Genomic DNA, 27313 nt, shown 5'->3' on the forward strand with positions numbered 1-27313 from the left:
CCCCAGCCCCAGTTGGGGCATGTGTGGGAGGCAACCAATCAATGTGTCTCTGTCACATTGATGTTTCTGTCTCTCACCCTCCCTTCCACTCTCTCAAAAAATCAATGGAAAAATATCCTTAGATGAGGATTAACAAAAAAATAAAAATAATAAATAAATAAGAGGATTATTAGGAGGGAAAGGAAGCCCTCTCTGAGAATCAACCTTTAGCTGAGTCAGGTCAGACTGACTCAGGGGGCATTGGGCAGCCCATGTCCTCATTGCAGTCCATTTCCCACTCCCCCACTCATAGCTGCTTGCCAATTCATATCCATGTATTTGGTTTAAGAAATTACTCTCTGTGGTAGGCAGGATTCTCATATGGCCCCCAAGATTCCCGGGCCTGTTGCACATACAGCTTTTCCAGTTACGAGTATTTAGTCAAACACTAATCTAAGTACTGCTGGATTTGCAGATGTAATTAAGATTCCTAATTAGTGACCTGGGTCCTTTAAGGCAGAGAGTTCTCTCTGGTTGGTTTGGAAAGAAACCAGAGTTCAAAGCATCAGAAGGACTCAGCCTGGCTGATTTAGAGAGGGAGGAGCCATATGGCAAGGGATGCAGGCGGCCTCTGGATGCTGATAGTAGCCCCTGCTGACAGCCAGCCAGCCAGCCAGCCAGGAAATGGATCCTTATTCCTACAACCACAGGAACTGAATTCTGCCAATGAGAATGAGCTCAGAAGCAGGTTTTTCTCTAGAGTCTCCTGATGGTAACTCAGCCCAGCCAACACCTTGATTTCAGCCCCATGAAACCCTGAGCAGAGAATTCAGTCTTGCTGTGTGACTTCTGACCTACAGAATTGCAAACTAATAAACGGGTGGTATTTTAAGCTACTAAATTATGTTCATGCTCCTCATTATGTGGCCTGGAAATTAGGCAGTTTCCATCAGTAACAGTAATTAGTAGCTGATTACACAGCCAAATCAATTTGGGAGTTTTCACATTTGGTCAGAAAACTACAATTATAATTTTTTAAAAAATATATTTTTATTGATTTTTTTTACAGAGAGGAAGGTAGAGAGATATAGAGATTTAGAAACATCAATGAGAAAGAAACATCGATCAGCTGCCTCCTGCACGCCCCCTACTGGGGATGTGCCCACAACCAAGGTACATGCCCGTGACCGGAATCGAACCTGGGACCCTCCAGTCCATAGGCTGACGCTCTATCCACCAAGCCAAACCAGCTAGGGCTAATTTTTTTAAAATTTTCATTTTGAATTAATTACATACTTAAAAAACGTTGTAAAGAGTACAAAGAATTTTCATATACCCTTCACCCCAACTCCTCAAATGTTATATAACCACAAGGCAGTAATCAAAATTTGGAAATTAATATTGGTACAATACTATACAAATTTCACCAGCTGTCCTATAAATCTCCCTTTTGTGGTTCAGGGTGCAACCCAGAATCACATATTCCATTTAGTCATTATGCCTCTTTAGTCTTTTTTAGTCTGGAACACTCTCTCAGTCTTTCTTTGTCTTTCATGATTTTGACATTTTTGAAGAAGTACTTGCTAAGTTATTTTGTAGAATGTCCCTTATTTTAGGTGTCTCATGTTTTCACATGACTAAAGTCAGGTTATACATTTTTTGGCAAGAATATTACAGATATAGTGTGTCCGTCTCAGTGCCTTATATCAAGAGGCACATGGTGCTGACTTCGTCCATTCCTGGTCCATTAACTTTGATCACTTGGTTAAGGTGGCTGCCAGGATTCTTTACTGTAAAGTTACCATTTTCCCCTTTGTGATTAATAATTACCTTGAGAGAGATTCTATGAGGCTGTTAATATCCTGTTTCTCATCATATTTTACTGAGTTTAGCATACACTGATGATTCTCCTATAAAATAATTATTACTGTGGCATTTGCCAAATGGTGACTTTTCTTTTACATTTATTAGGTAGAATTCCAATAATTCTATAAATTCTAGAATTTGTAGAGAAGAGCTTTCCTTCCTCTACCAACAATTTGTTTATGTCAGTATGGACATACTGGGCTTTTACTTTAGTCTATGGGTCACAAACCATTTCTTTCACGATTATCCCAGAGGAGCCCTTTCAGGTTGGCCCGTGTCCTTTGGACATGCGTCCGTCATTGGTTGGGACTTCAGCAAAATGATTATTTTCGGGTGCCACAGATGCCCTGCGGTCATCTCCAACCCTGAAAGATCTCCTGTTTCCTCTAATAAAAGAATGATATTTAGAAACCAAGATCTATGAGTTACTATGTCCAACTATTCTAAGTGTTTGTAGTTTTCTTTGATACTGTGGATCATTAATCCTTTCATAGTCACACACACACACATATACACACACTCACACACACACTCACATTTTGGTAAAAGACAGTCAAGGAGCTGGATTTCTCTTGCTTCACTAGACCCCACTGAACCTCAGCCTCTACATTTTCTTGGTCCAGCCCACGTGCTCCCATCCTGTGCCCTCCCAGGTGCTCCCATCACTCCTCCTCTTCTGGGACCCTTCCCATTCACCACCCAGGGACCCTCTCCCTGCTTCGAGCTCTAATAATATTAATACTACTAATACCTTTTATTGAGCACTTGTGCTCCAGGCAAACAGGATTTCATCAGATCCTTAGAGCAATCCATGAAGAATGCATTGTTCCTTTTTTTTTTTTTTTTAGCCAGAGGTGATACTGAAATTTTATTTAATATAAATATAATGCACTTTCATCTACAGCACTCATATGCGGCTCCTTGGTTATGACATCAGAGCTACCCAGACTTTCAGGGTAACTGAGGAGAACAAAAATGTAGATTCCTTCTCTTTGTACATTTATTTCTCGTATTCTCACTACACATGTTCAGGCAGGTAGAATTTGCCCCAGTATTGTCCCTTCTGGGTCAGGTCATAGGGGCTCAGTACTTTCCGTATCCCTAGCATGTTGGCAGTGGCTATGCACTCAAAGGTCCCAGGGTTTGGTTGTTACCCTCTTGTTCCTCTTGATCTTTCCCCATCTTCTCTAGGGTTTCACGGCTCATAGCCTTTGCTGGGAAGGGCAACTTGTGGGCAACCTGGTGGAGGAAACCTTGTATCTCTCTGAATTCACAGCTGCCTATCTCTTTAATGAAGCTGGTGGCCAGTCTTCACAGGAGTCAAAAAGTGATCAATGGCGCCTCTGCCGCTCCCCATATGCTGTCCCATATTCTGGTGGTGATGGGCTTGAAAGGGGCTAGTACTCGCCATAAGGCAAACATGTTCTTGGGGTCCATGGAGCGGTTGATTGTCAGGCGCATCATTTCAAAATGGCCCGAGTAGAAGTAACCACCACCCAGTGCCAAGATTGCAAAATTGCCTTCTGTGAACTCAGTATCTTCAGTTGAAGGTCCCTGTATGTCACGCAAGCTCTTAGGTTCTTTTCGCACTTTTGGCACAAGTGGTATTCTTTCAACAAATCTAAGCTTGGCCAGGCTGCATAGGCGCTGTGGTTGCCAAACTCGCTGTTTACTCCTGTGCCCCTCCCACACGCCCTTGTCCCAGGTTCCGCTTGCCTTCATCCAGTCCTTCCTATATAGCAGCTCCAGCCTAACGCGTGGCTGTGCTCTTAGTGAAATAGCTGGCTCCTTCCTAAATGCGACCTGGAATGGTCGCTAAAGCTCTAACCAGGCATTCAGCTCTGCAGCCTGCACCCTCTGAGAAATACATTGCCACTAGGCCTGGAAAAAAAAAAAAAATCTAAGCTTGGGCCTTTCAGAAATGGAAACATCCTCGAAAGTTGGCACTGGGAGCAGTGTCTTTAGGCCAGCACTGGTGGGTGGGACTGCCCAAGAACCTGATAAAGGCACTCGTAGGAGAGGCGTACTGGCCCGGGCAAGCTGACGCCACATGGCCATGTGTGTCCAGTTGCGCCCGGCTCCCCACAGTGACCATGGAGGTTACCTTGACCCAGAGTATGGTGCCCTAGGGCCTGCAGGGATTCGCTGTCCCTATTTATAGTCAAAATATCGAGGCTCCAGAGCAGGGGTCCTCAAACTATGGCCCGCGGGCCACATGCGGCCCGACGAAAACATTTATCCGGCCCGCCAGGTGTTTTTGCTGCCGATGCCTGTTGCTTAGCAGTCGACTAGTTTTTTTTAAAAACTATATCCCGGCCCTCCAACGGTCTGAGGGACAGTGAACTGGCGCCCTGTTTAAAAAGTTTGAGGACCCCTGCTCCAGAGGGTATGTCACACAGCACAGTAAACAGAGATCCTCAGCCAATTCTCCCCAACCCTGCCCTTTGCTTGCATCCTACCCTAAGGTTGGCTGTAGGTCTGCCTTTGGGCAAACCCCTAGGAGCTGGGAAGGTTAAGGCAGCAGGAACTGGAAACCACTGGAACCATACCATGTGAAGGGGCATAGAGTTGGGCAATGGCCAGGGCAGTGGAGATAGCAGGTGGACTCTCCACACCAGCGAGTCTAGCAGAGGTGGGGGTGGAGCTGTTAAGTCCTTGAGGGGCCCTGCTTACCCCCTCCCCACCCCTCCTCCTCCTTTCTTCCTCCTTCACACACACTTTCCTACCTGTTCCTGACCCCCATGAAAAGGCTCTCAGCCCCCTTCTTTGGCCTGGAATCCCTTCATTGGAGACAAAGCCTTACCTTGTGTAATTAGAAAGGAAAGGCTGGGAAACGTAAAAAATACCCAATACCTGGCTAAGGAAAGGCTGTGTTGAGGACCAGTTTCTGAGGGTAAAGAGTATCAGATATCTTCCTATTTGAGGGTTACCCTTCCTTTGGAGAGCATGAAAGCTTCGGCCAATGAACTGGAAAATAAATCTGGGAAGAGGGCCCTTTTCTGCCTGCAGCAAGAAAACCAGAGGCCGTGGCCCTGGGCACTTCCTGCCCCAAGAGTCAGGGCAGGAAGCACTCAGCCAGTACCCATGCCCAGAAAGAAGGGTGCTCCTGCCCTGGATCAAAGGAGCTCCAGGTCTGCTCTTGTTCCTCCATTGCCCTCACCTCACAGCTGAGTTCCCCTTCCTCTTTGGTTCTCCAAGTGCCCTCTGCAACTAGGAGAACTAGCAACCTCTGTAGCACCTGGAACTTTGTGAGAAATGCAAATTTGGGGGCCCCACACCAGATTTACTCAATCAGAAAATGGGGCTGCAGCCCAGTGATCTGTTTAACCAGCCCTCCAGCTTGCTCACCTGCCCACAAGTTTGAGCACCCTGTTCGTGGGACCTCAGATGACCTGATTATGTTATTGATGGTGACCATTCTAAAATGAGGATAAACAGAGACCTGGAGGAAGTGGGAGAAAGACTAGCCTGGTGAGGCAGCCCTCAGGAGGGGTTCTAGCAATTAGGCTAGACTTCAACAGCACTTTGATATGGTAAGAGCTCCCCAGGACAGGAGCAGTGTTAAATCAGTAGTCCATTGGACTGACAACACGAATGTTGGCAGACACAATTGAAAGTCTGGTGAAGAATGATAAAATTACTTGGTTCTATGCCTCATACTATATTGTTGACAGAACCTGGGAGTATAGGCTCAATTTAAAATTGCTTCATATCTTTTCTCCACATCAAAACCCTGAAGGCCATGTCCCACTACTCCGGCCCATGTCCCCAACAGGTACTGGCTGTCACTTCAGCAAACCTAATTTCCCTGCCACTATCTTATCTCTATGTGAATTTGCCTCATTGTTTCCTCCCTTCTGCAGGGAACAAGCAGAAACACTCAGAGTTATTAAATGTTGACATCAATCCTTGTCAGCTATTTGATTAGTGGTAAAATATAAATATTCCCCAGGTTATTAAACAACAATCTGAGAGGGCTGCTCACTAAACATGGACCGGAAACAAGACAGTGATGAGCCCCATGTTCTTTTCCCTACCCAGGATGTGGAGCTATCAGACTACAGGAGTCTGAAATGTTTTCACTTACAAGACTTCTGATACCAAATGTGTGGTTTTTCTTCCACACCAACAACCGGTTCTCTAGCTCTCTGACACCAACTGGGTATCTAACAATTCAATTCCATTCTGGTCCTAACTGCCCAAAGGTAACCTCAGACCCTACATACAGGTCAAGGGTTCAGTTCTAAAAGACTGCCCTAACTTCAGATGCCAGTTGCAAGTATTGTGTGTCCAGGCTACCCAACTTGGCGACAAAGTCGGGGGTTCTCACAACTCCCTCCTTTCAGGTTCAGTAATTTGCTAGAGAGGCTCACAGAACTTAGAAAAGTGCTTTACTTGCTATTATCAGCTTATTATAGAGGATACGGCACAGGAATAGCCAAATGGAAGAGATGCATAGGGCGAGGTAAGAGGGTAGAGGTGAATAGGGCTTCCATGCCCTCTCTGAGTGCAACACCCTGAGCTTTCCCAGCTCCATCATTTAGGGTTTTTCATTGAGGTATTATTACACAGGCATGATTGACTAAATCATAGACCATCTCCGGTCCCCCTCCCTGCCTGGAGATGGGGGGAGGCTGAAAGTTCCAACCCTCTAATCCAGTGGTTCTCAACCTTCCTAATGCTGCCACCCTTGAATACAGTTCCTCATGTTGTGGTGACCCCCAATTTCATTGTTACAAATTGAACATAATTAAAGCATAGTGATTAATCACAAAAACAATATGTAATTACATATGTGTTTTCCAATGGTCTTAGGCGACCCCTGTGAAAGGGTCATTTGACACCCAAAGGGGTCGTGACCCACAGGTTGAGAACCGCTGCTCTAATCTTACTTGGTCTTCCACCACCCCCATCCTGAAGCTATCTAGCCTCCCCCAACCAGTCATCTCATTAGCATACAGAACTCTCATCATCGCTTGGCTGTTGTGGCTCAGTGGGAGAGCATCTAGCTATGAACCAGAAGGTCATGGTTCCATTCCCAGGTCAGGGCACATGCCCAGGTTGTGGGCTTGATCCCAGTGGGGGGCATGCAGGGTCAGCCAGTAAATGATTCTCTCTCATCATTGATGTTTCTCTCTTTCTCTCCCTCTCCCTTTCTCTCTCTGAAATCAATTATATGTATGAAACCTCTCATCACTCCAGAGATTCCAAGAGTTTTTGGAGTTATGTGCCAGGAACTGATGACAAAGATCACATATATATTTTTTACTATATCACAATCGGCCAGGTGAGTCCACAGAGCAGTGAAAGTGCCAACTAGAAGAAAGAAAGGGCCCCGGCTGGTTGGGTTAGTGGATAGAGCGTCGACCTGCAGACTGAAGGGTCCCAGGTTTGATTCCGGTCAAGGGCACATGCCAGAGTTGCGGGCTTGATACCCAGTAGGGGGTGTGCAGGAGGCAGCTGGTCAATGATTTTTCTCTCATCATTGATGTTTCTATCTCTCCTCACTTTCTCTCTGAAATCAATTAAAAAATATTTATATTTTTAAAAAGAAATGATTAAAAAAACCATTGGTTCTGACTTTCAGCTCACCTGGATGTTTTCCCCCCACTACATTGAAAGATGGACATGAGTGCTTTAAATATTAGATCAGAAGATTGCTCCTAACGTTATTTCTTCAAATTGCAATATAAACAGCACTTTTCAAAGGAAGTAACACTTACCTGACTGGAAAGGTGACCTGCCTTTGAGACATTTGAGCCCACCAAATAATAAAGCATTTTCTCAGGTATTGGCCTTCACAGAGGCAAAATAAGTAGGAATGAGAGGGATGATCTGTCTCCTATTTCTCTAGGTTAGAGTTCTTTAAGTCCTATTTATTATTATTATTATTATTATTATTATTATTATTATTATTATTATTGTATTTATTGACCTGTGTGTGAGGTACTGCTCAACGTTCCAGAGAAAGAGCAATGAACAGAAGAGAAAAATAGATTGTCAGAGGTGATGGGTGCTGGGGAGAAAAATAAAGCCGGGCAGAGGGGAAGAAGGAAGGATTTTGAACGAGTGTCCAGGGTGACTATCACAGATGTACTTTCGGGGGTGACTCCCTCCAGCCTTGATGTAATTTCACCTCGAGCCCAGCAGCCATTTGGACAGTCCTCTGTACCTGTCCTGTGCTCCCGAGGACTTAGGGATAAAAACGGGATAAAGCTCCCCAAATCCTTCCAGGGGTGATGTCCCCGAAGAGCCCGAAGGACCTGGTTGTCTTCCAGATCGGAGGAGCTTGCTTTCGGTTCAGTGGCTTGGAGAGGAGCAGGTCGCAGCTCCGGAGGCGGGGGCGGCCGGGGGCGGTGCCGCCTGCGGGGAGCGCAGGGGTTAAGCGGTCTCCGCGAGGGCCCGCCCCGCCGCCGCGCTTCCCGCCTCCCCTCGCGGGGTTCCTCCTCCGTGTGACGCGCCCGGGCTTTGCCCAAATATGTCCCTTTCCCCCTCCCTTGTCCTGCGCCCGACGCCCGCAGGCGCCCCCGAGTCGAGGGGCTGGCACTTGGACGTCGCCCGGCCTCAGTGTCCCAGGCCCGTCCTGCGGGGAGCGCGCCTCCGCGATGCCCTTCCGGAAAGGTAGGCGGGGTCCCTCCCGACAGCAGCCGGGAAACCTGCGGGCCAGGTGAACTGCCCGCGCCGGATGCTAAGACCGTGCGCCGCGTTCTCCCCTCGGCGCCAGGACTGCCCTTCTGGGTCCCGAACTACCCCCGCCCCGGCTCCGCGTTCCCGGCTCCAGCCCCGCATCGACCTCCTGGCCAGCGCCGCCCCTCAGGCCGCTGGCGGGCGGACGCCGGGTGCCGGAGCCGGTGTGCAGAGCTGGGCGCGAGTCCCCTGCAATCGCGCTCCATTCAAGTTCCGAGATGCAGGTGGAAGGGGGTTCTCCGCGGGAGCAGCTGGGGGCTCTGCAGTGGCGGGAGCTTCGCAGCGCCGCACCGGCCGCGCGCGCGGATAGGAGTCCGAGTCTAGGAGGGGTACCAGAGGGCTGGGGGCGCGGCTGGTGAGGGATGCAGATCTGAGTGTGAGTCCCGTCTTCTCCCTTTCCCACCTTCGATCCGTGGGAAGTCATGTAACCAACCACCTGGAGCCTCCGTTTCTTCATTGGCAAAATGGGCGCTTGAATAGGGACGACTGTGTGGGGACTGGTGAGACGGTGCACAGAAAAGCAAACACTTTGCGAGGTGAGCCCGGCCCGGACTAGGAAGGTGCCCTCTTGGCAAGATCTTCCTCGGTGTGCAGGGCATCCACCTGGCCCGCCTGCAGGCCTTGCCTAGGTGATGAGGAGGCAGTCAGGCATTTCACTGGCGCTTTCTCCGCAGCACGGGGTGGTGTGTGTGTGTGTGCACACGAGCTGCCACAAAGTCCCAGATGCTCCCATGGTCCCTGCCTGGATAAGGGACGCCCTTGTATTTGGCCCATTTACGGGCAGGGCATGGTGGCCCTGCTGCTCCCCAGGCCCTTTAGAGCTGGGGTGGGAGCCTTGGGATAGAGAGGGAGATGCTTATTTACTTTCTAGTTAGAACTATCTGACTCCTCTGCTTTTTCTATTTGTGTTGAGAGAGGCTTGGCCTTTGGTGACTCATTATCACTAGACCCAAAGCTTCCCTACCCCCACGTGGGTACAACTGAGGTGAGAACTGAGAGGAAGCCTTGACTTTGGGAGACCTGGGACCTGGGACCATGCTGTGAACTTGCTCCCTGCTCCCTCCACCCCACCTTTCTTGCCCTCTCTTCACTTCTCCCATAATTCAGATTGTCCGGTTGATGCTGCAGTTGCCGTGGCACCGTATTGCCCTTTGTCCCTTAAACAGAGGTTGCTAAGATGCCGTTGTGGAGCTCCTGGTTGTGAAGGGGGATGGTTGGCACTTCCTGTCCCGTTGGTGGGTGGTTGTGAGAAGGAAGGAGACAGCTAAGGACAGGAAGGTTGAGCTCTGTCAGGTCCTCAGTCAGCTGATGACGTTTAGTCCCACGGTTACTGTCCTCAATGTCTTCATTATTCCACATATAACATGGCCACCTTGTCTCAGGAGGTTCTCTCCGAGCCCCCACCTGACCTCATTTCACAGCAGTATGAATGGTCATTTCTCTGTGGAGCTGAACCCTTCCCCTGCCCACTGTGTCCTTGAGGTCTGTGGTGGCAAACACTACTAGTAAAAGGCAAAGATGCCTGTTTACTTTAGCCAGCCCTCTGGGAGCCCTTATGCAGCAAGGATCAAACAACTAGGCTGTTAGATTATTTTTATGTATGAAAATTTCACTTTATGACAGCATATTTTAGTGTATTATTATATCGCACAGGACGAAACATTTGCACACTGCCAACCATGGTAATCTTTTTCGTTTGTCTTTTTTTAATCTGAAGAGAACTTTCTGCGTGAAGAGGAAAATACTGTCCCCTCATTCTGTGGATGCTGATTTCTGAATCTTCCAGGGTGTGAGAAACAGTCCTTGGGTTTTTTGGAGGCCTCGATGTAAGCCAGGGTGGGGACTCTGGAGGATTTTGAGTCTAAGGCAGAACCACCCTCCACTTCATTGAGTGCTATTTAGAAGCAAGCACAGTAGAAATTACAGGGAGACAGGGCTTATTCAATCAATACTAGAGGCCTGGTGCACGAAATTTGTGCACTCAGGGAGGGGTGTCCCTTAGCCTGGCCTGTGCCCTCTTCTAGTCTGGGAACCTTCTTGCATTCTGTTGCGCTTGCCAGCCATGAGCCCGACTTCTGGCTGAGCAGCACTCTGAGGGAGCGCACTGACCACCAGGGGGCAGCTCCTGTGTTGAGCATCTGCCCCCTGGTAGTCAGTGCACATCATAGTGACCGGTCATTCTGCTGTTCGGTGGATTTGCACATTAGCCTTTTAGTATATAGGATGGTGATGAGATGTCACCTGGAGCTGCCTAGAGGTGGAAAGTTCTGCCTGTGAGGGTGGTGCAGCAACCCCTTCCAGCAACTGTCAGGTGGTGGAGACTTCAGAATCCACCTTCCTTGTCTGCGCAGATCTCACCTCGCTAAGTGTTTGCTTTTCTGTGCATCTTCTCACCAGTCCCACCACAGCATCCCTTTTCAAATGCCCATTTGGCCAATGAAGAAACTGAAGCACCAGGTGGTTAATGACTTCCAAGGGTGGGAAATTATACATATATTTTTTGGATTTTTAACTATGTGAATGTATTGGCTATTCAGAAAAGTAACTTAAGGTCCTGGCCGAGTGGCTCAGTTGATTGGAGCATCCTTCCATACACCACAAGGTTGTGGGTTCCATTCCCAGTCAGGGCACATACCCAGGTTGCAGGTTCGATCCCTGGTCTGGGCTTGTATGGGAGGCAACCAATTGATGTTTCTCTCTCACATCAATGTTTTTCTCTCTCTCTAAAATCAATAAAAACATGTCCTCGGTGAGGATTGAAAAAGAAGTAATTAAGAAAAAATAGGAAATGAAATAATTTTGCTGTTCCTCCCCAAAAAGAAGGGAAGCCAGATGGAGGACTTCCTTCTGGCTAACCTTGAAGGTTAATTAACTGTTGATTCCCTTCCCATGCTGTGTTTCTGTGTCTTGACAAGTAAGACTTTGGGAGGGACTCATTCATTCATTTGTTCATTCTCTAGATTGAGTGGCTTGCTATGCACCAGGCACACACTAAGTGCTGGGTCAATAAGACAGACTTGGCAATTCCCTCCCTGTAGTTAGACCTTTCGGCCTCTCCGACATGGTCCACAGTGCTATGATAATGTCAGGCAGAAACTGTGTAGCATGAACAGAATGGCTGGTGGTGACTGAGACTGGCCCCGGCTGCAGCTGGCACTGCCCTTTCCGACTGGCAGGTGGGATGAAATGTAAGCACTGCGTTCATGCTCATGTCTCTTCTTGGCCGGTTCCAGGGTGATGGTGGTTGTAGTTGGGGAACAGAGGTGGATCCTCGGCTAAGCTGCTGGAAGAAGTAGGTGTTCAGGTTGGTTGGAGTAAGGAGAAGGAAATGTCCTTGGCATGAAACATGAAGGAAACTTGTGAGAACAAAAGGGGGCAGGAAAAACGAGACTCTGGGAGAAAGGTCATGAAGGGGGTGATTAAAGCTGGAAACTAGCCCTGGCCTGTGTTGCTCAGTAGTTAAGGCATTATCCCATTGCAAGTTTGATTCCCACTCGGGGCACGTACCCAGGTTGTGAGTTTGGTACCGGTTGGGGCCCAGACAGGAGGCAACCGATCCATGTTTCTCTCTCTCTTTCCCTTCCTCTCTCTGTAGAATCAATGAAAAACAAAACAAAAACAAACACATATAAAAACATATCTCAGGTTAGGATTAAAAAAAAAAAAAAAAGCTGGAGCCCTAGCCAGTTGCTCAGTGGACGGAGGGTTGGCCTGTGGACCAAAGGGTCCCTGGTCAAGGGCATGTACCTCGTTTGCAGGCTCTGCCCTGGCCCTGGTCCTGGTCGGGGCCCATGCAGGAGGCAACCAGTCGATATGTGTTTCTCTCACATTGATATTTCTCTCTGACTTTCCCTCTCTTTTCCACTCTCCCTAAAAGTCAATAAAAAATATCTTCAGGTGGAGATTAATTTTTAAAAAAAGCTGAAACCTGACCAGCTCCACTCACCACCACCTGCCAAGGGCACATGTCCAGGTTGCAGGCTTGATCTCCAGTGTGGGGTGTGCAGGAGGCAGCCGATTAATGATTCTCTTTCATCATTGATGTTTCTATCGCTCTCTCATTCTCCCTTCCTCTCTGAAATTAATAAAAATATAGTTTTTAAAAGCTGGAAACTAGTTGTGAAGGGAAGTTGAGGCAGTTCCTCTAAGAGAGGAGAGCTTTAAAAATAGGAGAAGTGGTGATTTTTCAGGTCGTTTAGGTGTGGCTCTGCTCAGAGATTGAGGGTTTTCAATAAATTCTTGATGTCCCTTTTCAGGTCAAGAAACCTATAAAAATGTCTTCAGATAGCAGCTGTGCCCCAAGTATTCTTGCACATCCCCACCTTCGGAATAGTCAGGAAACTAGCAGGTGGAGGTTCTAACTAAATAACAATAAGATAGCAAACTAACACTTACTGAGAGCACCTTCCAAGTCCTAAGTGCTGTGCTAAGTGCCTTATATGTGTTCATCTGTCCTCACAACTGCCCTCTGATGTGGCTGGTGTTATTTCCATTGTAAGGCTTAGAAAGGTTGTGTAACTTTTCTAAGTTCCCTCATCAACCTGGGTGCTAACTAGAGCTGGGACTTTGATGTCTGAATTCAGCCTGTTCAGCATAGACCACAATGATATGTATGTCAGGCAGAAACCATATAGGATGAAATGTCACATTATGAACCAGAAACTTTTCTCACCTGAGAATCAAGTAGAGGGACAGACGTAGATGCCTGACTCATCTGAATCCTTGAGAGATGAATGCAGACAGACCCAGATGGGCCTGCACATGAAGATGGCTGGCCTCTGCTTCTTTTGAGGTCACTCAGAACACAGCTGTCAGGTGCTGAGCACATAGCTCCTGACGGGTGTTGTGGGGTTGACAGACCAGCCAGATGTCAGGCCACAGCTGCACAGTGAGCTGATCAGTCCCCTTCTGGTCACAAGGTTCCAGGGATGCCCAGGGAACGGAGGGGAAAACAAGTTGTGCCACCAAAGGGGAAGCAACCCCTTTGGAATTCCTGCAGGTCAGCTGCTTGCAACGAGAACTCAATCACAGAGAGTTCAGCATTTTTAGATCCCAAACCAGGACCTCTCCTTCCTTTCTCTCTCCAGTGGGAGTGCAAAGAGCAGATCCTGAAAGACGCTGTCCAGGAGGAGCTGGGCTGGTCCTTGCTTCTCTCCTTCCTTTCCTGAGCACCTCTGTTGTGCCAGGCACCGCCCTCTGCTCTGGGTGTCTGCATTGGCAGACTATGTTCTGGGGTGCTCTCTCCTCCCTTGGGCCTATCAGCTTCCTGGATGAGAACAGAGCTCCCAGGCCACTTCAGAGCTCTGCCCCTGACACGACTGTAGCATGCTCCCCAAGGAAGGGGACTGAGGGACATCGGCTTTGGATCAGTGTCTGATCAGGGGCTTCCCATCTCCAGGTTTCCACTCTGTGGTTTATCTTGTATCTTGTGAATTCTTAGCTGACAATGTCTTTGCAGGCCTTTCATCAATGAGCTGCACCCTTCTAACATTTTCCTGTTACTCTGCTGTGATCAGGTGTGTTCCTTAGCGTCCACTAGTGGCCAGCCCAGGGCCACCCTGTGCTTTTGCAACCTGTTGCTTCCCTCTGACATCCTTTCCTTTTCTCGGACCCACCCGCACCCTCCCAAATGCCGGCCATCCTTCACACTACATTCACACAGGCACGCACCTGTGCCCGTGCTCATACACACGTGAATGCTTCTCATTGTTCCTTACAGCCCTGCTCAAATTCAAGTCTTCTCTGCCCCTTTTCCATCTAATCTAATTAGATGGGGCTCTTGTGGGTATATCCTGTCCTGTAACCAGAGTTTCAAACATGTCCTCAAAGTGTTTCCTGGGTGCTCATCTGTCAGCCATTCGGGGGACGGTCTGTATATCATACTTTTCTATAGGGCCAGATGGTAGCAAGTGCTTCATAAATTCTTGGGCTTGGTCATTTGTTAGAAACTCCCATTTCCTCTGGAATGGGTATTTGCAGAGACAAATTAAGATAATCAAAACCATAATCCCCGAAAGATTATGGTCCCCTCCCTATATGTAAATTTAAAATTAAGACAATACCAAGCCATAAATGCAAGCAAGGCGGACACATTTCTGATATTTACTTTGGTCACCATTTTGGTACTTTTGGGGAACTCTGAACAACATTAATAATATCGACAGGTGCTGCAAGCACTAGGTGTAGTCTGCATATTGGTTCCTTCAGCTCAGGGGGAGTCTCACACAGGCAGGCTCTCTTCTTGTAGAGAGCTAAAAACACCAGTAGATCCTTGAAGTGTTCAAGCATCCATCACATTCTTAATCCTCTGCAGTGAACTGTGAGTCTCTTCTGACTTCCCAGGCCACTGGGACCTTCCTGAGGGCAGGGCTTGGGTCTTCATATTTGTCCTAGTACCTAGTCTTTTCCTTTCCTCCATATCTGCAGCCAATCCCCAGGAGGTGTGGGAAACAGCACCTTGGGGTGTAAGGAAGGCCAGTCTTCCCATCCTTCCCAATTATTGTATTTATGTTGAAAGCTGGATAAAAGGAACAAGGGGGGGAAGATGTCACAAAAGGGCAGTAGGGGAGGCAGAGGCAGTGGGACAGAGGAAGGAGAAGGGCAGAGAAGGGAGGAGTGCCCCCAGCCCTGACCCCTGCCTGCTGTTCTGTAGGAGTTGTGGTCTGATGACACAAGACCCCAGGTCCTCTCTAACATCAGCCAGGCCCCCAATATGGTGGCTCCCAGGTGACTGCACCCCAGAACACTCCTTGTGCAGGCATGTGGCCCTGTTTATGGATCAGTTAGTCTCTAAGTATTTATTAGTCCTTTGCCAGGACAGTTCTGAGAGCGGCCCTGGCAGATACCCATATGCAGTAGAAGTGGTGATGCAGGAAGCTGGATGGAGCCTCTGAGGTGTGGCAGGACACGGCCCTCATTAGGAATGGAATGTGTAGAAAACAGTAGCCTGGGAGCTCGGGGTCCAGGGAGTGACAGGTCCACCTGGGCCAGTAACTGGATGGTGATCTCAAGTAAGCTGCTTCAGAGCACTTGGCCTCAGCCGTCTGTAAAAGAAGGGTGTGAACAGAGAGTCCCTCCAACTTTGAGTCAGAGATGATGCTTCCCAATTGCCTGGATGCTTATTGCAACAAAGAGTGTGCCAAGCCTCTTGGCTAAGTTGGCTGCAGGAGGCAGAGGGCTTCTCTCTGTGCCATGTCCTGGGACCCCGCCTGCTCTCTCCCAGTGTCTCCAGGCCAGAGGCTAAGTTTGCAGCAACGTAGCAAATGAAGAAGTCATGGCCCTGACTTCTCTGGTCTCTGCTTCTGTGGCTTTGATTTCAGGACTGAAATTTGTGCCAAAAGGAAGTTGGTGTTGGAGCCCACCTTCCATGGACGCACACGATACCTTTCTGTCCTACTAGGCCAGTCTAGATCTCTGTCTCTGAGGCCAGGCTGTTATCATCATAGGCCCTCGGTTCCTTCAGGTCGCTCCAGGGCTAAGAACTCTGTGACTCTTCCCAGAGTCTAAAGTAATCCTTAGTAGCAGGTCCTCCCATGCAGAACCTCAAGAAAGACTGTGTTAGGAAGAGATTGAATTAATTTATTTCACAAATTGGAAGCCCTAGTGTTTTCCACATATGTTCAATTGTAAGCAACCTGGAAAATGCAGGAAAGTAAAAAAAACTGCTCATCATTTCATGTCCTGCAGAAGACTAGTTCTACCGTTTCCTCATGGTGAATAGGCTAGTGGAGGGGACAACAGTAGGAGGGAGGAGTGGCTCTTCTTATTGGCTCCAAACAGCACCTATGGCTCCTGGCTGCATCTTGTGACCCTGGGGATGTACCAAGTCCTGGTTGGTAGTCAGGCTGGGGAGGTCTGAGGAGGAAACGGGTTTGTGGCTATCCTGCCCCATCCACAAGCAGCCCCTCCAGATGCTGCTCCGGAAGGCATCTGATATGACAGTTCAGCAAGCGCACTTCCCCTGCCTGTGCTAACCACCAGTTCGTCAGAAAGAGAGGCTTCCTCCTCCCCGTGTCATTGGCCAGATGGAAAACAAGCAGGTCTTCTGGAGGAGGGACCTTGCCCTGGCTTTCCTTCCTTGATGTGCAGGGTGCAGAGCTGTCCTGGATCTTTTGAGGAAACAGCTATGTTCTTTCTTAGGCCTGAATTGCTTTGGTATTTTGCTTGATGTACGGGACCCCAGCCATCCGATTCAGGAAGCCCTCCCCACGGCTGCTGAAGTCATCCAGGAAGCTTGGGGATGTGGGCCATCCAATCACAGGCAGAGCAAGGTTTCAGCAGTCAGTGGGTGGCAAGCAGGGGCTTTGAGAGGTGCCCCCCAAGGAAGAGAGAAAGAGAAGACCGTGGCCACGAGAAAGATGCATTTCGATGCAGATGGAATCTAGGGAAAGCCTGGCCTTCTGTACCAAGACCTGACTCAGGGTAGCCAGATGCTGGCCTGGAACAACGGGTACAGAACCACCAATTCTCTAATAACAACACCAGGCATCTGTGGCTCTTATTCCTGACCACACATTTGAGTTCACTGGGGAGTTTTTAAAAAGTCTGATGTGCGAAGAAAGTCTGACTTAATAGTTCTTGGTTGAGGACTGGACAGAAATATTCATGAAACAGTACTTATCCTTAGGACATACAGTACACTCTGACATTTTCTAATCTATTCCATTTCACTGTCTGGAGTAGCCCATTCTGTGTCTCACTGCTTCACTAATAAACTCACTTTCACTTAAAAAAGAGCCCTGGCTAATTTTCTCAGTGGTTAGAGTGTCAGCTTGTGGACCAAAGGGTCAAGGGTTTGATTCCCAGTCAAGGGGAGGTACCTCTATTGCAGGTTTGATCCCTGGCCCCGGTAGGGGAAAGGGTCGTGTCGGAGGCAACCAATCAATGTGTCTTACATGGATGTTTCTCCTTCTGTCGCTCCCTGACCTTCCTCCCTTCCACTCACTAAAAATGAGTGGAAAAATTTCCTTGGATAAGGATTAAAAAAAAAAGGGAAATTCTGAACTGGTTCCAATAAATTGATTTCTAGGCTACTAATGGGGACTAATGCACAATCTTGAAAATGCCATGCTAGTGCAACAGCTTGTACTGCAGTTGCTGGGAAGCTATCAGCTGCATTTCCCAGACTCCCTTGTAGCTAGGGTTCCAGGTGTGAGTTAGAGTTTCCAGCAAGATGTGGTGGATTTGTTTTGGGCTTCTGCAGGCAGGCACTGAAGGTGGACAACCTCTTTGTGAGGGCTTCCTGAGCTAGGCAGCTGTGGGAAGAAGCAGTGACTCTGGATAAAAGATGGAGGCTCAACAACTACCAGCCATCTGCAAGTGCCACATTTTTTGGGGGGCATTTATAAAATAAACATTTTGGGAACACTAAGAAAGGGAGGGTTATAGATTTGGTAACTGAAGAAATTTGGTAGAAAATGCAAGAAACACAATTGGAAGCCAGCTGGTACCTGCCCTGGCTTGTGATGTTACTTCAGTCACTTCCATAAACCCTTCAATATTGTGGCAAACAGCTGTTCAGTGCCTACTTGACCAGGTGTGGATGAAGTGTTGAGGGTGCAGCCTTGAACAAAACACCTACCTTGTGGAGCTTACATTCTAATAGGGGCAGATAGGCAATAAACAGAGAAGTGAGAAAATACAGAGGAGCCTGATGGGCACAAGTGCTCAGGAGAAAAGTCAAGCAAAAAGAGGAAGCAGAGTCAGGGACTTTTTTTTTTTTTTTTTTTTTTGAGGGAGGGAAAAACATCAATTTGTTGTTCCACTTATTTATGCATTCATTGGTTGATTCTTTTTTTAATCCTATACAATAAAAGGCTAATATACAAATTGTCCCCTCGGGCAGGAGTTAGACAGACTGGGAGTTCGACCACTCGCTATGATGTGCACTGACCACCAGGGGGCGGTGTGGAATGAAGGGAGGCCCCAGCTGGCAGCTGGAAGGCCCTGATTGGCCTGCCAGGCCTAGGGATCCTACCAGTGCACGAATTTTGTGCACCGGGCCTCTAGTATGTATGAATGTTGGAGGCTGGTGAGGCTGGAGCAGCGTGAGTATGGGGCAAGGGTCAGAAAGACAGGGGCGGATCATGGAGATCATTGTAAGGCCTTTGCCTTTCACTCAGAGTGGGATGGGAAGCCCTCTTCGGACTTTAGTGGAGGTGTGGAATTAATAAACTGCATATTTTAACCCATTTGTCCAGTATGTGGCTGCCCTCCTGAAAGTAGCTTGTAGAGGGATGAGGACGAAGCAGGGAGACCAGATCTGTCTGGCAGCGGCGACTCTGGCTTAGGTCAGGATGGAAGAGGGCAGGTGGTTGTGACTGGATTCTGAATATATTTAGGAGATAGGGACAGCAGGATTTGTCGGTGGATTGGATGTGGGTAAGAGTGAGTTGTGGATGCGTCCTAACTTCATTCTAGAAGGCATGTAGAGATGCTGGTGAGCACTGCCTGTTTTCACAGCTGCACCAACAGCAGAGGCTGAGGTTTCTGTGAGTTCCTTGAGCTCTGCAACCTTGTAGAGTAACTAGGACAGTAGCAGTGGGATTTCCCTGAGGTTGTTCCTGTCCATGGGTCAAAAGGATGGGGACTCAGCAAACAGCCTTCTAGAAAGACACCTTATGCTCTGGCCAACTGCCTGACAGACCCTTCTTTGAAGAAGAAACTGACTTTCAAAATCATGGTTGCTGATTATTGCTGCGCTTGAGGGATGTGCGACGTTTTTATGTGGTTAACACATGGGTGCTGAGTGCGGATATTTTCCAAGATGGTAGGGAAGCATTTGGTAGGTTTTCCATGCTGCCTAGTTAGCAGTTACATTTCTGTCTGTTCCTCAGTTTCTGTAAACAGTGAAAGGCTCGATTGTAGGGGAAGGGGAAAACCTGCTCCAGGAAGGCTTCCTGAAAAAACTCAGCCCAGCCCTGAGCTGACCATGTTAGCCTCCAAACAGGGCAACCAGTTCAACCTGGTTTGCCTGGGATTTCCCCAGTTGAGCATGGAAAGTCAGGAGACCCAACAACCCCCTCAATCCCAGGCAAACCCGGGATTGTTGGTCACCCTACCTCCAGCCAAGCCCTGAGCCATAGGCTTGATGACAGCTAGATGACCTCATTTTAGAGAAATGGATTTTTTAAATCTCATTAATGTTTGAATAATAAAAGGAAAGAATCCACCTTAATTTTATAGCTCTGGACTACAGACTTGAACTATAGATATATTTCAAATCAATTCTGTCAACAGACATATTAGAAAATCAAAACAAGCCCTAACTGGTTTTGCTCAGCGGATAGAGCGTCGGCCTGTGGACTGAAGGGTCCCAGGTTCGATTCCGGACAAGGGCATGTACCTTAGTTGCAGGCACATCCCCAGTAGGGGGTGTGCAGGAGGCAGCTGATCGATGTTTCTCTCTCATCAGTGTTTCTAACTCTCTATCCCTCTCCCTTTCTCTCTGTAAAAAATCAATAAAATATATTTTTTACAAAAGAAAATCAAAACAAGAATTATGTTATCATCAACGTCCTGCCTCATAGTAACAGCAAAGGAATCGGAATCTGCAAATTGCCTGGTTCTGTGTGAAACGTCTAAAACTTGAATGTCATCCCTTTATAATAAAAATGAGTCAGTTAGCATCCACTTTACCATGAATCATGTTTACTGTTATTACATCATTTCCCAGATAAAAATGGAGAAAAATGGAATCCACTTAAAGCTGAAATCATGTTTTGTGCAAGTCCTGGGTTAGATAAAAGCTTTTCATTGAAAGCTATTTGAATGAAGCAAAGGTCATACTGTCACTACTGCTTTATAGGAAATTGATTTCTTAACCTTACAAAACTTTTAAAAAATCATTTTGGAATGCATACCAATAAGTAACACACAGCATGACAGTAAAATCATAATCCATTCTATAGAAGAACCAACTGTACTGAGCAAGGAGACAGTCCTTTTTTTCTCTGTGGCTGTGTTCCTTTCTCTGGCTTCGGTTGGAAATAACAGAATGACTGGTAAAACCTTTTTAAAAAACCAGCCAGTGTGTAAGATAACATAAGGAAATAAAGATATTTAACCTGTACAGTGACCAGGAAAATGCAGATGAAGACTACAATGGGAGACACAATTTTACCCGTTTGGTTGGCATAAGTCAAGGAGTCTGACAGCTTTAAGGGTTGGAGAGCATGTATATCAGAAGGGTCTCTGATACATTGTGGTGGGCGTGTAAATTGGTACAAGTGCCTTGGAAACAGTTTGGAATTACCTTGTAAAATTGAAATTCACATACCCTGAAACCAGGTGTGTCATTCTGAGATGTGTCACTGAGAGAAACCCATGCCCAGGTGATGTTCACAGCAGCACACTGATAGGAACACTTTTAATTTTTTTCATATATTTTTATTGATTTCAGAGAGGGAGACAGAAACATCAATAATGAGAGAATCATTGATTGGCTGCCTCCTGCACTCCCCCTACCGGGGATCGAGCCCGAAATCTGGGAATGTGCCCTTGTCCGGAATCGAACCCGGAACCCTATAGTGAGGCAGGCTGACGTTCTATCCACTGAGCCAAACCAGCTAGGGCAGGAACACTTTTAAACAACCAAATGCACACAGACAGAAGAATGAATTAATTCTTGGTACAGTCAACAATGGAATATTATACAGCAGTCTGAAGGAGTTACACTCTGATGGACAGCTACATTCAATATTGCTAATGACTATTTTTGTTGTTGTTGTTAATCCTCATCCAAGGATATTTTCCATTGATTCTTAGAATGGAAGGGAGGGGGAGGGACACGGAGAAAGAAAAACATCGATGTGAGAGAGAGACATGGATTGGTTGCCTGGGCCAGGGATTGAGCCTGCAACTGAGGTACGTGCCCTTGACCAGAATTGAACCCAGGACCCCTCAGTCCATGGGTGATGCTCTATTCACTGAGCCAAACCAGCTAGGTTTTTATTTTTTTTTTAATTTTTATTTTTTATTAAATGCGTTTTTATTGATTTCAGAGAGGAAAGGAAAAGGATAGAAACATCAATAATGAGAATCACTGATTGGCTGCCTCCTGTACACCCCCTACTGGAGATTGAGCCTGCAACTCAGGCATGTGCCCTGACCTGGCACTGCACCGTAACCTCCTGATTCATAGGTGGACACTCAACCACTGAACCATGCCTGCCAGGCAGGGCTAGTCTTAATCCTATTTTAATGATTGATATTTTTCAAGATCCAGGCCATTTTTTTTTTTTTTTTTGCCCCTAGAAAGCAAATTGCCTGATTGTTACATTATTAGATTCAGGTCAAACATTTTTGGCAGGAAAATTGCATAGATAATGTGTGTCCTTCTTATTGGCATTATGTCAACAGATTAGGGCAGTGATTTTCAACCTTATTCATCTCATGGCACACATAAACTAATTACTAAAATTCTGTGGCACACCAAAAAAATACACTTTTTTGCTGATCTGACAAAAACAATAGGTAAAATTCTGATTCATTCACAACAGACAGCTATGGTTGTGTTGACTGTTGTCATTTTTTTATTTGACAATCTAAGGGAAAAGAGGTCAGTGCCCCTAATTAAATAGGTACTGCATCTTTTTTCTTTATTAAGGTATTACAAATGTATCCTTATTCCCCCAGTTACTGCATGTTTTAAAAATTCTTATGACACATTGGTTGAAAAATCACTGGACTAGAGTGTTCGCTTGTCCCTTTAATCATGATGTAAATATTTCTTTGTGTCATTTGTAAAGGTAACTTTCCCCCCTTTGTAATTAAAAACGTATCTGTTGAGCATCTTTTAGGATCACCCACGACATGTGAATACAATATTCTGTTCCAAATAATCTTTGTTTAAAATTTATTTTAGAGAAAGGAAGGGGAGGAGAGAGAGAGAGAGAGAGAGAGAGAGAGAGAGAGAGAGAGAGAGGGAGATGAGAAACATTGGTTGGTTGCCTTCTGCATGTACCCTGACAGGAGATTGAACCCATAACCTGAGTTATGTGCTGAGACTGGGAATTGAACCCGCTAACTTTTGGTGTATGGGATGATGCTCTAACCAACTGAGTCACACTGGCCAGGGTTTTTCCCAATAATCTTTTATGCAATGGTTTTAGTGTGTATTTTTTTATTTTTTACTGAAACAGAATTATGGTGGCTAAAAAATGTCAATTTACTAATTCTATCATTCAACATCTATTAGTTGGCATTATTTTACAAAGAAGAGCTTTCCTACCTACCCTCCCCTTTAAAATAGTTTTAATTTTACTACTATTAATGTTAGTAAGAGTAATAGTATAGATTTAAGGCTTTTAAAAATTATTACTGCAGCCCAGCCGGTGTGGCTCAGTAGTTGAGTGTCAAACTATGAACCAGGATTTCCTGGTTCGATTCCTGGTCAGAGCACATGCTCAGGTTTCCGGCTCAATCCCCAGTAGGGGGCGTGCAGGAGGCAGCCAATCAATGATTCTCTCTCATCTTTGATGTTTCTATTTCCCTTCCTCACCCTTCCTCTCTGAAATCAATAAAAAAAGTATTTAAACAGTACATCTACATAGTGGAGTACTACGGTGCTATAAAAAAGAAAGTACTCTTATCATTTGCAACAGCATGGATGGACCTAGAGAGCATTATGCTAAGTGAAATAAGCCAGTCAGAGAAAGGTTAAGTATCACATGATCTCACTCATCTTTGGAATCTAATGAACAACATAAAGTGATGAACAAAGGGAAGGCAGGAGAGGGTGGGTGGGGGGGGGTGGGGAAGAGATCAACCAATGAACTCATTTGCATAACCCATAGCCACAGACAATAGGGTGGTGAAGGCTTGGAGGGAAGGGGGTAGGATAGGGCAATGGGGGGAAAAAGGGATATATGTAACACTTTCAACAATAAAGATAAATATCCTATATAATAAAAGGGTAATATGTAAATTGACCCTAACAGCAGAACAACTGGGAATCACTGGTCACTATGACACACACTGACCACCAGGGGCCAGACGCTCAATGCAGGAGCTGCCCCCTGGTGTTCAGTGCGCTCCCACAGGGGGAGCTCTGCTCAGTCACAAGCCAGGCTGATGGCTGCCAGAACAGTGGTGGTGGTGGGAGCCTCTCCCGCCTCCTCAGCAGCGCTAAGGATGTCTGACTGCAGCTTAGGCCTACTCCCCGCTGGCAAGTGGACATCCCCCGAGGGTTCCTGGGCTGCCAGAGTGATGTCTGACTGCCAGCTTAGGCCCAATCCCCCCAGGGAGCAGGCCTAAGCCAGAAGGTGGTCATCCCCTGAGGTGTCCCAGACTGTGAGAGGGCACAGGCCGGGCTGAAGGACCCCTCCCCTGAGTGCACAAATTTTTGTGCACCAGGCCTCTAGTATATATATAAAAACAAACAATGTTTGTTAGAGTCCATTCCTGCCATTCATTTTGATGCTCAAATTGTCCCAAATTTCGCTGAGAGCACTTTCAAGCTGGTTGCCATGTTCTTTTGACACATCCCCATCATTGTTTAGCTTTTCCTTGTATTCTGCCACAACCAGATGACCCAGGCTCAGCCTTGGGATCAGCCACTTCCTGAAGGAGCCCTGGTTACCTTCAGTGAAGTATGATAGAAACAAAGCTCTGGGCTCTTGTTTGCTTCTTGCTACTGGGGTATCATTGTTTCTAGGGCCTTTTAAAAATCAGAGAGGAAGGGAGGAGAGAGATAGAAACATAAATGATGAGAATCATCCACTGGCTGCCTCCTGCACGCCCCACACTGGGGATCAAGCCCAAAACTGGGGCATGTGCCCCTGACCGGGAATTAAAATGTGACCCCCTGGTTCATAGGTTGACATTCAACCACTGAGCCACGCAGGCCGGGCTCCAAGGCCTTTTTAATGGGCAGAGCTAGGAAACAAATTTAAAAACCATAAATTCCTACTGTTATCTCTTATTCTGGTCCAATACCAGAAAGTTCTTCCTTTCCTCCCCTAATCTAGCTGTAGCTTCCATTTGCTTTTTATATTTTCCAGCAAACTAAAAAAAAACACAAAAAAAAACAAAAAAAAAACTTGACTTTCCTTTACTCCTGGTATTATTAATTAGGAAAATAAAATTCCTCATGATTAATATCTAATTCCCCATGAACGATGACACTGAGAAGATTATAAATTCAGTACAGAAGTGAGGGCTAATATCAAATCTTCTGGAGCTTAAAGAAAAAAAATCACCCTAGCCCAGTGATGGCGAACCTTTTGAGCTCAGCGTGTCAGCATTTTGAAAAACCCTAATTTAACTCTGGTGCCGTGTCACATATAGAAATTTTTTGATATTTGCAACCATAGTAAAACAAAGACTTATATTTTTGATATTTATTTTATACATTTAAATGCCATTTAATGAAGAAAAATCAACCAAAAAAATGAGTTCGCGTGTCACCTCTGACACTTGTGTCATAGGTTTGCCATCACTGTCCTAGCCTGTTTGAATCAGTGTTAGAGCATCGACCTGGAGACTGAAGGGTTGAGGGTTCAATCCCAGTCAAGGGCCCGTAGACCTCAGTTACATGCTTGATCCCTGGCCCCGGCTGGGGCACTTTAAGGAGGCAACCAATCAATGTCTCTCTCTCACATTAATGTTTCTCTCTTTCTGTCTCTCCCCCTCCCACTCTCTAAAAATTCAATGGGAAAAATATCTTCAGGTGAGGATTAACAAATAAATGAATGAATCTGCACATACCAGATAGTCTCAAAGGAAACACAACCAGGAATATTATATGTTCTTTCCATTTCCCCAATCATTTCACAACGCATGGATATTCCTTTTTAAAAATAACAAATATAGCTTTTTAAGGCAACCCCCCCCCCCCAATTTAGATTGGATGTTAACACTTTGATGCTGTATGCTGTATAATACCATGCATATGCTCTATAGTATATTGTAGGGCAGGAAAAATTAGTTTTCCTCTATCCTATGTTCTTGGCTGAGACATCCCCCTCTCCCAGTTAAAAAAAAAATGAACAGGTGGGAAAAACATTTTTAGTTACGTTTAAAGAACTCCACAAATACCGTATATGATTCAAAAGGCTGGGCTAAGGGATAGGGGTCTGGGCTTCAAAGGGGAGGAAGGAAATTCACAGGAAGGTAAGAGGAGAAAATTTTGCCCCGCCTTGCAGACAAGTCTCCCAGGTGCAGTGGTCTCTGGTAATTGATAAATAGCTTTATTCCTGGTACAGTTTGTAATGCCAATTCCCCTTACACAAGAGGAACTTCTGTTTTCAGAGCTTCTCCTGTGTCTAAGTTTCTCAAAAATTATAAGCCTACAATAATCAAGAGGCATATCTGGGGGTGGCATATGCTGGTACTTTCCACGGAGCCAGGCGTTGTGGGGACAGAGATGATCAGGGGCCCGGGGAGGCGGGGCACAGGGAAGGGCTCTGCAGCGCTCTGCCCAGGCGGGGGAGACGGGGCGGAGCCGGCCCCGCTAACCTTCAGGAGGTTCCTGTACCGAGGGTCGCCCCCTTGCAGCCGGGCTGCCTCTCCCGCACTCGCGCTGACGGCGGGTGGAAGCCGGCTGAGCTGGCCAGCCTGGGACAGGTCGGCCAGGGACGCGCGACCCGGTCGCGAGGGGCAGGAAGGGGCGGGGCCTGACCGCGCGAGGCGGGGACGGAGGCCGGGCGTGCGTGCTGATTGGCTGGAGGCTCAGGGCACGAGCCGATCAGCGCACGCCCCGCCCCGCCGTGCCGCGCTGCACGCTGCTTTCACGTGCGTCGCCCCAGCCTGCTCCGCGCCGCGGGGCTGCGCACGTGGGTGCGGCGTGCATCAGCCCAGCCTGGCCCTGGCAGAGGCTGTGTGCCTCCCAGGCTTGCGGCTTGTTTTGTTTTTCATTTTCCTGGCCAAGGGTTCTCTCTCCCCTCCTCACCCCCCCTCCCTCCAAAGCCTGGGGAATGGCCGTGCTTTGTAAATTCGCCAGAGGAAATAGGTCGGTCGGCAGGTGATTAGATGAATCCTGGGTGGGGCTGGGGCAGCCTTGCACGCCCAGAAGCATTAAATAAAAGTTCTGGACGTAGGGATTGGGGAGTAAATAGTGTTAAGTGCCCGATGCTGCTTTTTCCTGGTTGGCAGAAAGATGTACCCAACCCGCTGACCGTGTACGCGATGTTCTGTGTGACAGCAGCATGTAAACATCCCCGCAGCTGCTGTGGGAAGGTGCCTCCTGAGGGTTGAGGACAGCCACCTCCTGGTGTAAGCTCTTCCAGCCCCTGGTTGTGCGCCCAAACCCAGACCCTGAGCTCAGGGCCCCCAACCCCAGGACCTAGGATGAATTGGGATCCTGGCCGCATCAAACTCTTGGTTAAGAGAGCCTGGAGTTACCTTGGGGAGAGTGACTCAGCTAGAAAAGGGTCAGGAAACTGAGGAGTGGGGCTGTTTAGCCCAGACTCGACAGGCACTGAGTGCACCTGAAGTTGTATGCAAATATTTGAAAGACTGTTATGAACAAGAGATTAGACTGGTGCGGGCTGCCTGGGGACAAGGACAAGAGAGATATTTATCAGAGGTGAATTTCAGGTCAGTTACAGAGAGGGGTCAGGAATGAATGTTTATGGCATCTCTGCAGGAACTAGGTACAGCTAAGTATTTACATGTGTTAACATAAGAAACATTCAAACCTGTGAAGAATTTTTGTGAATTTATTTGAGCCAAACTGTTGACAGTTGCCGGGAAGCAGAATCTCCACATTGAGACAATGATCCAGAGAATGGCGGTTTTTCACCTATTTTTATACGTTACAATCAGAGGAGATATAAATGGG

The 27313-nt window shown here is 47.1% G+C and overlaps 1 protein-coding gene and 1 pseudogene across 2 annotated transcripts in view; one reads left to right on the top strand and one right to left on the bottom strand.

Annotated features, from left to right (window-relative positions):
* Window positions 1-2675: 2675 nt before the first annotated feature.
* Window positions 2676-3897, bottom strand: LOC132226998 (large ribosomal subunit protein uL16m-like; annotated as a pseudogene).
* Window positions 3898-8325: 4428 nt separating this feature from the next.
* PFKFB3 (6-phosphofructo-2-kinase/fructose-2,6-biphosphatase 3) overlaps window positions 8326-27313 on the top strand; it is an 84800-nt gene continuing 65812 nt past the window's right edge. Inside the window, exon 1 of one of the 2 annotated variants that reach the window (XM_059663660.1) lies at window positions 8326-8466. In XM_059663660.1, coding sequence (XP_059519643.1) covers window positions 8451-8466 — 16 coding nt within the window. In that variant the 5' untranslated portion in view covers window positions 8326-8450. The remainder of the gene's footprint in view (window positions 8467-27313) is intronic. The other variant, XM_059663650.1, reaches the window with a different exon arrangement.

Source organism: Myotis daubentonii, chromosome 1, assembly GCF_963259705.1.
Source record: "Myotis daubentonii chromosome 1, mMyoDau2.1, whole genome shotgun sequence".
Lineage (NCBI taxonomy): Eukaryota > Metazoa > Chordata > Mammalia > Chiroptera > Vespertilionidae > Myotis > Myotis daubentonii.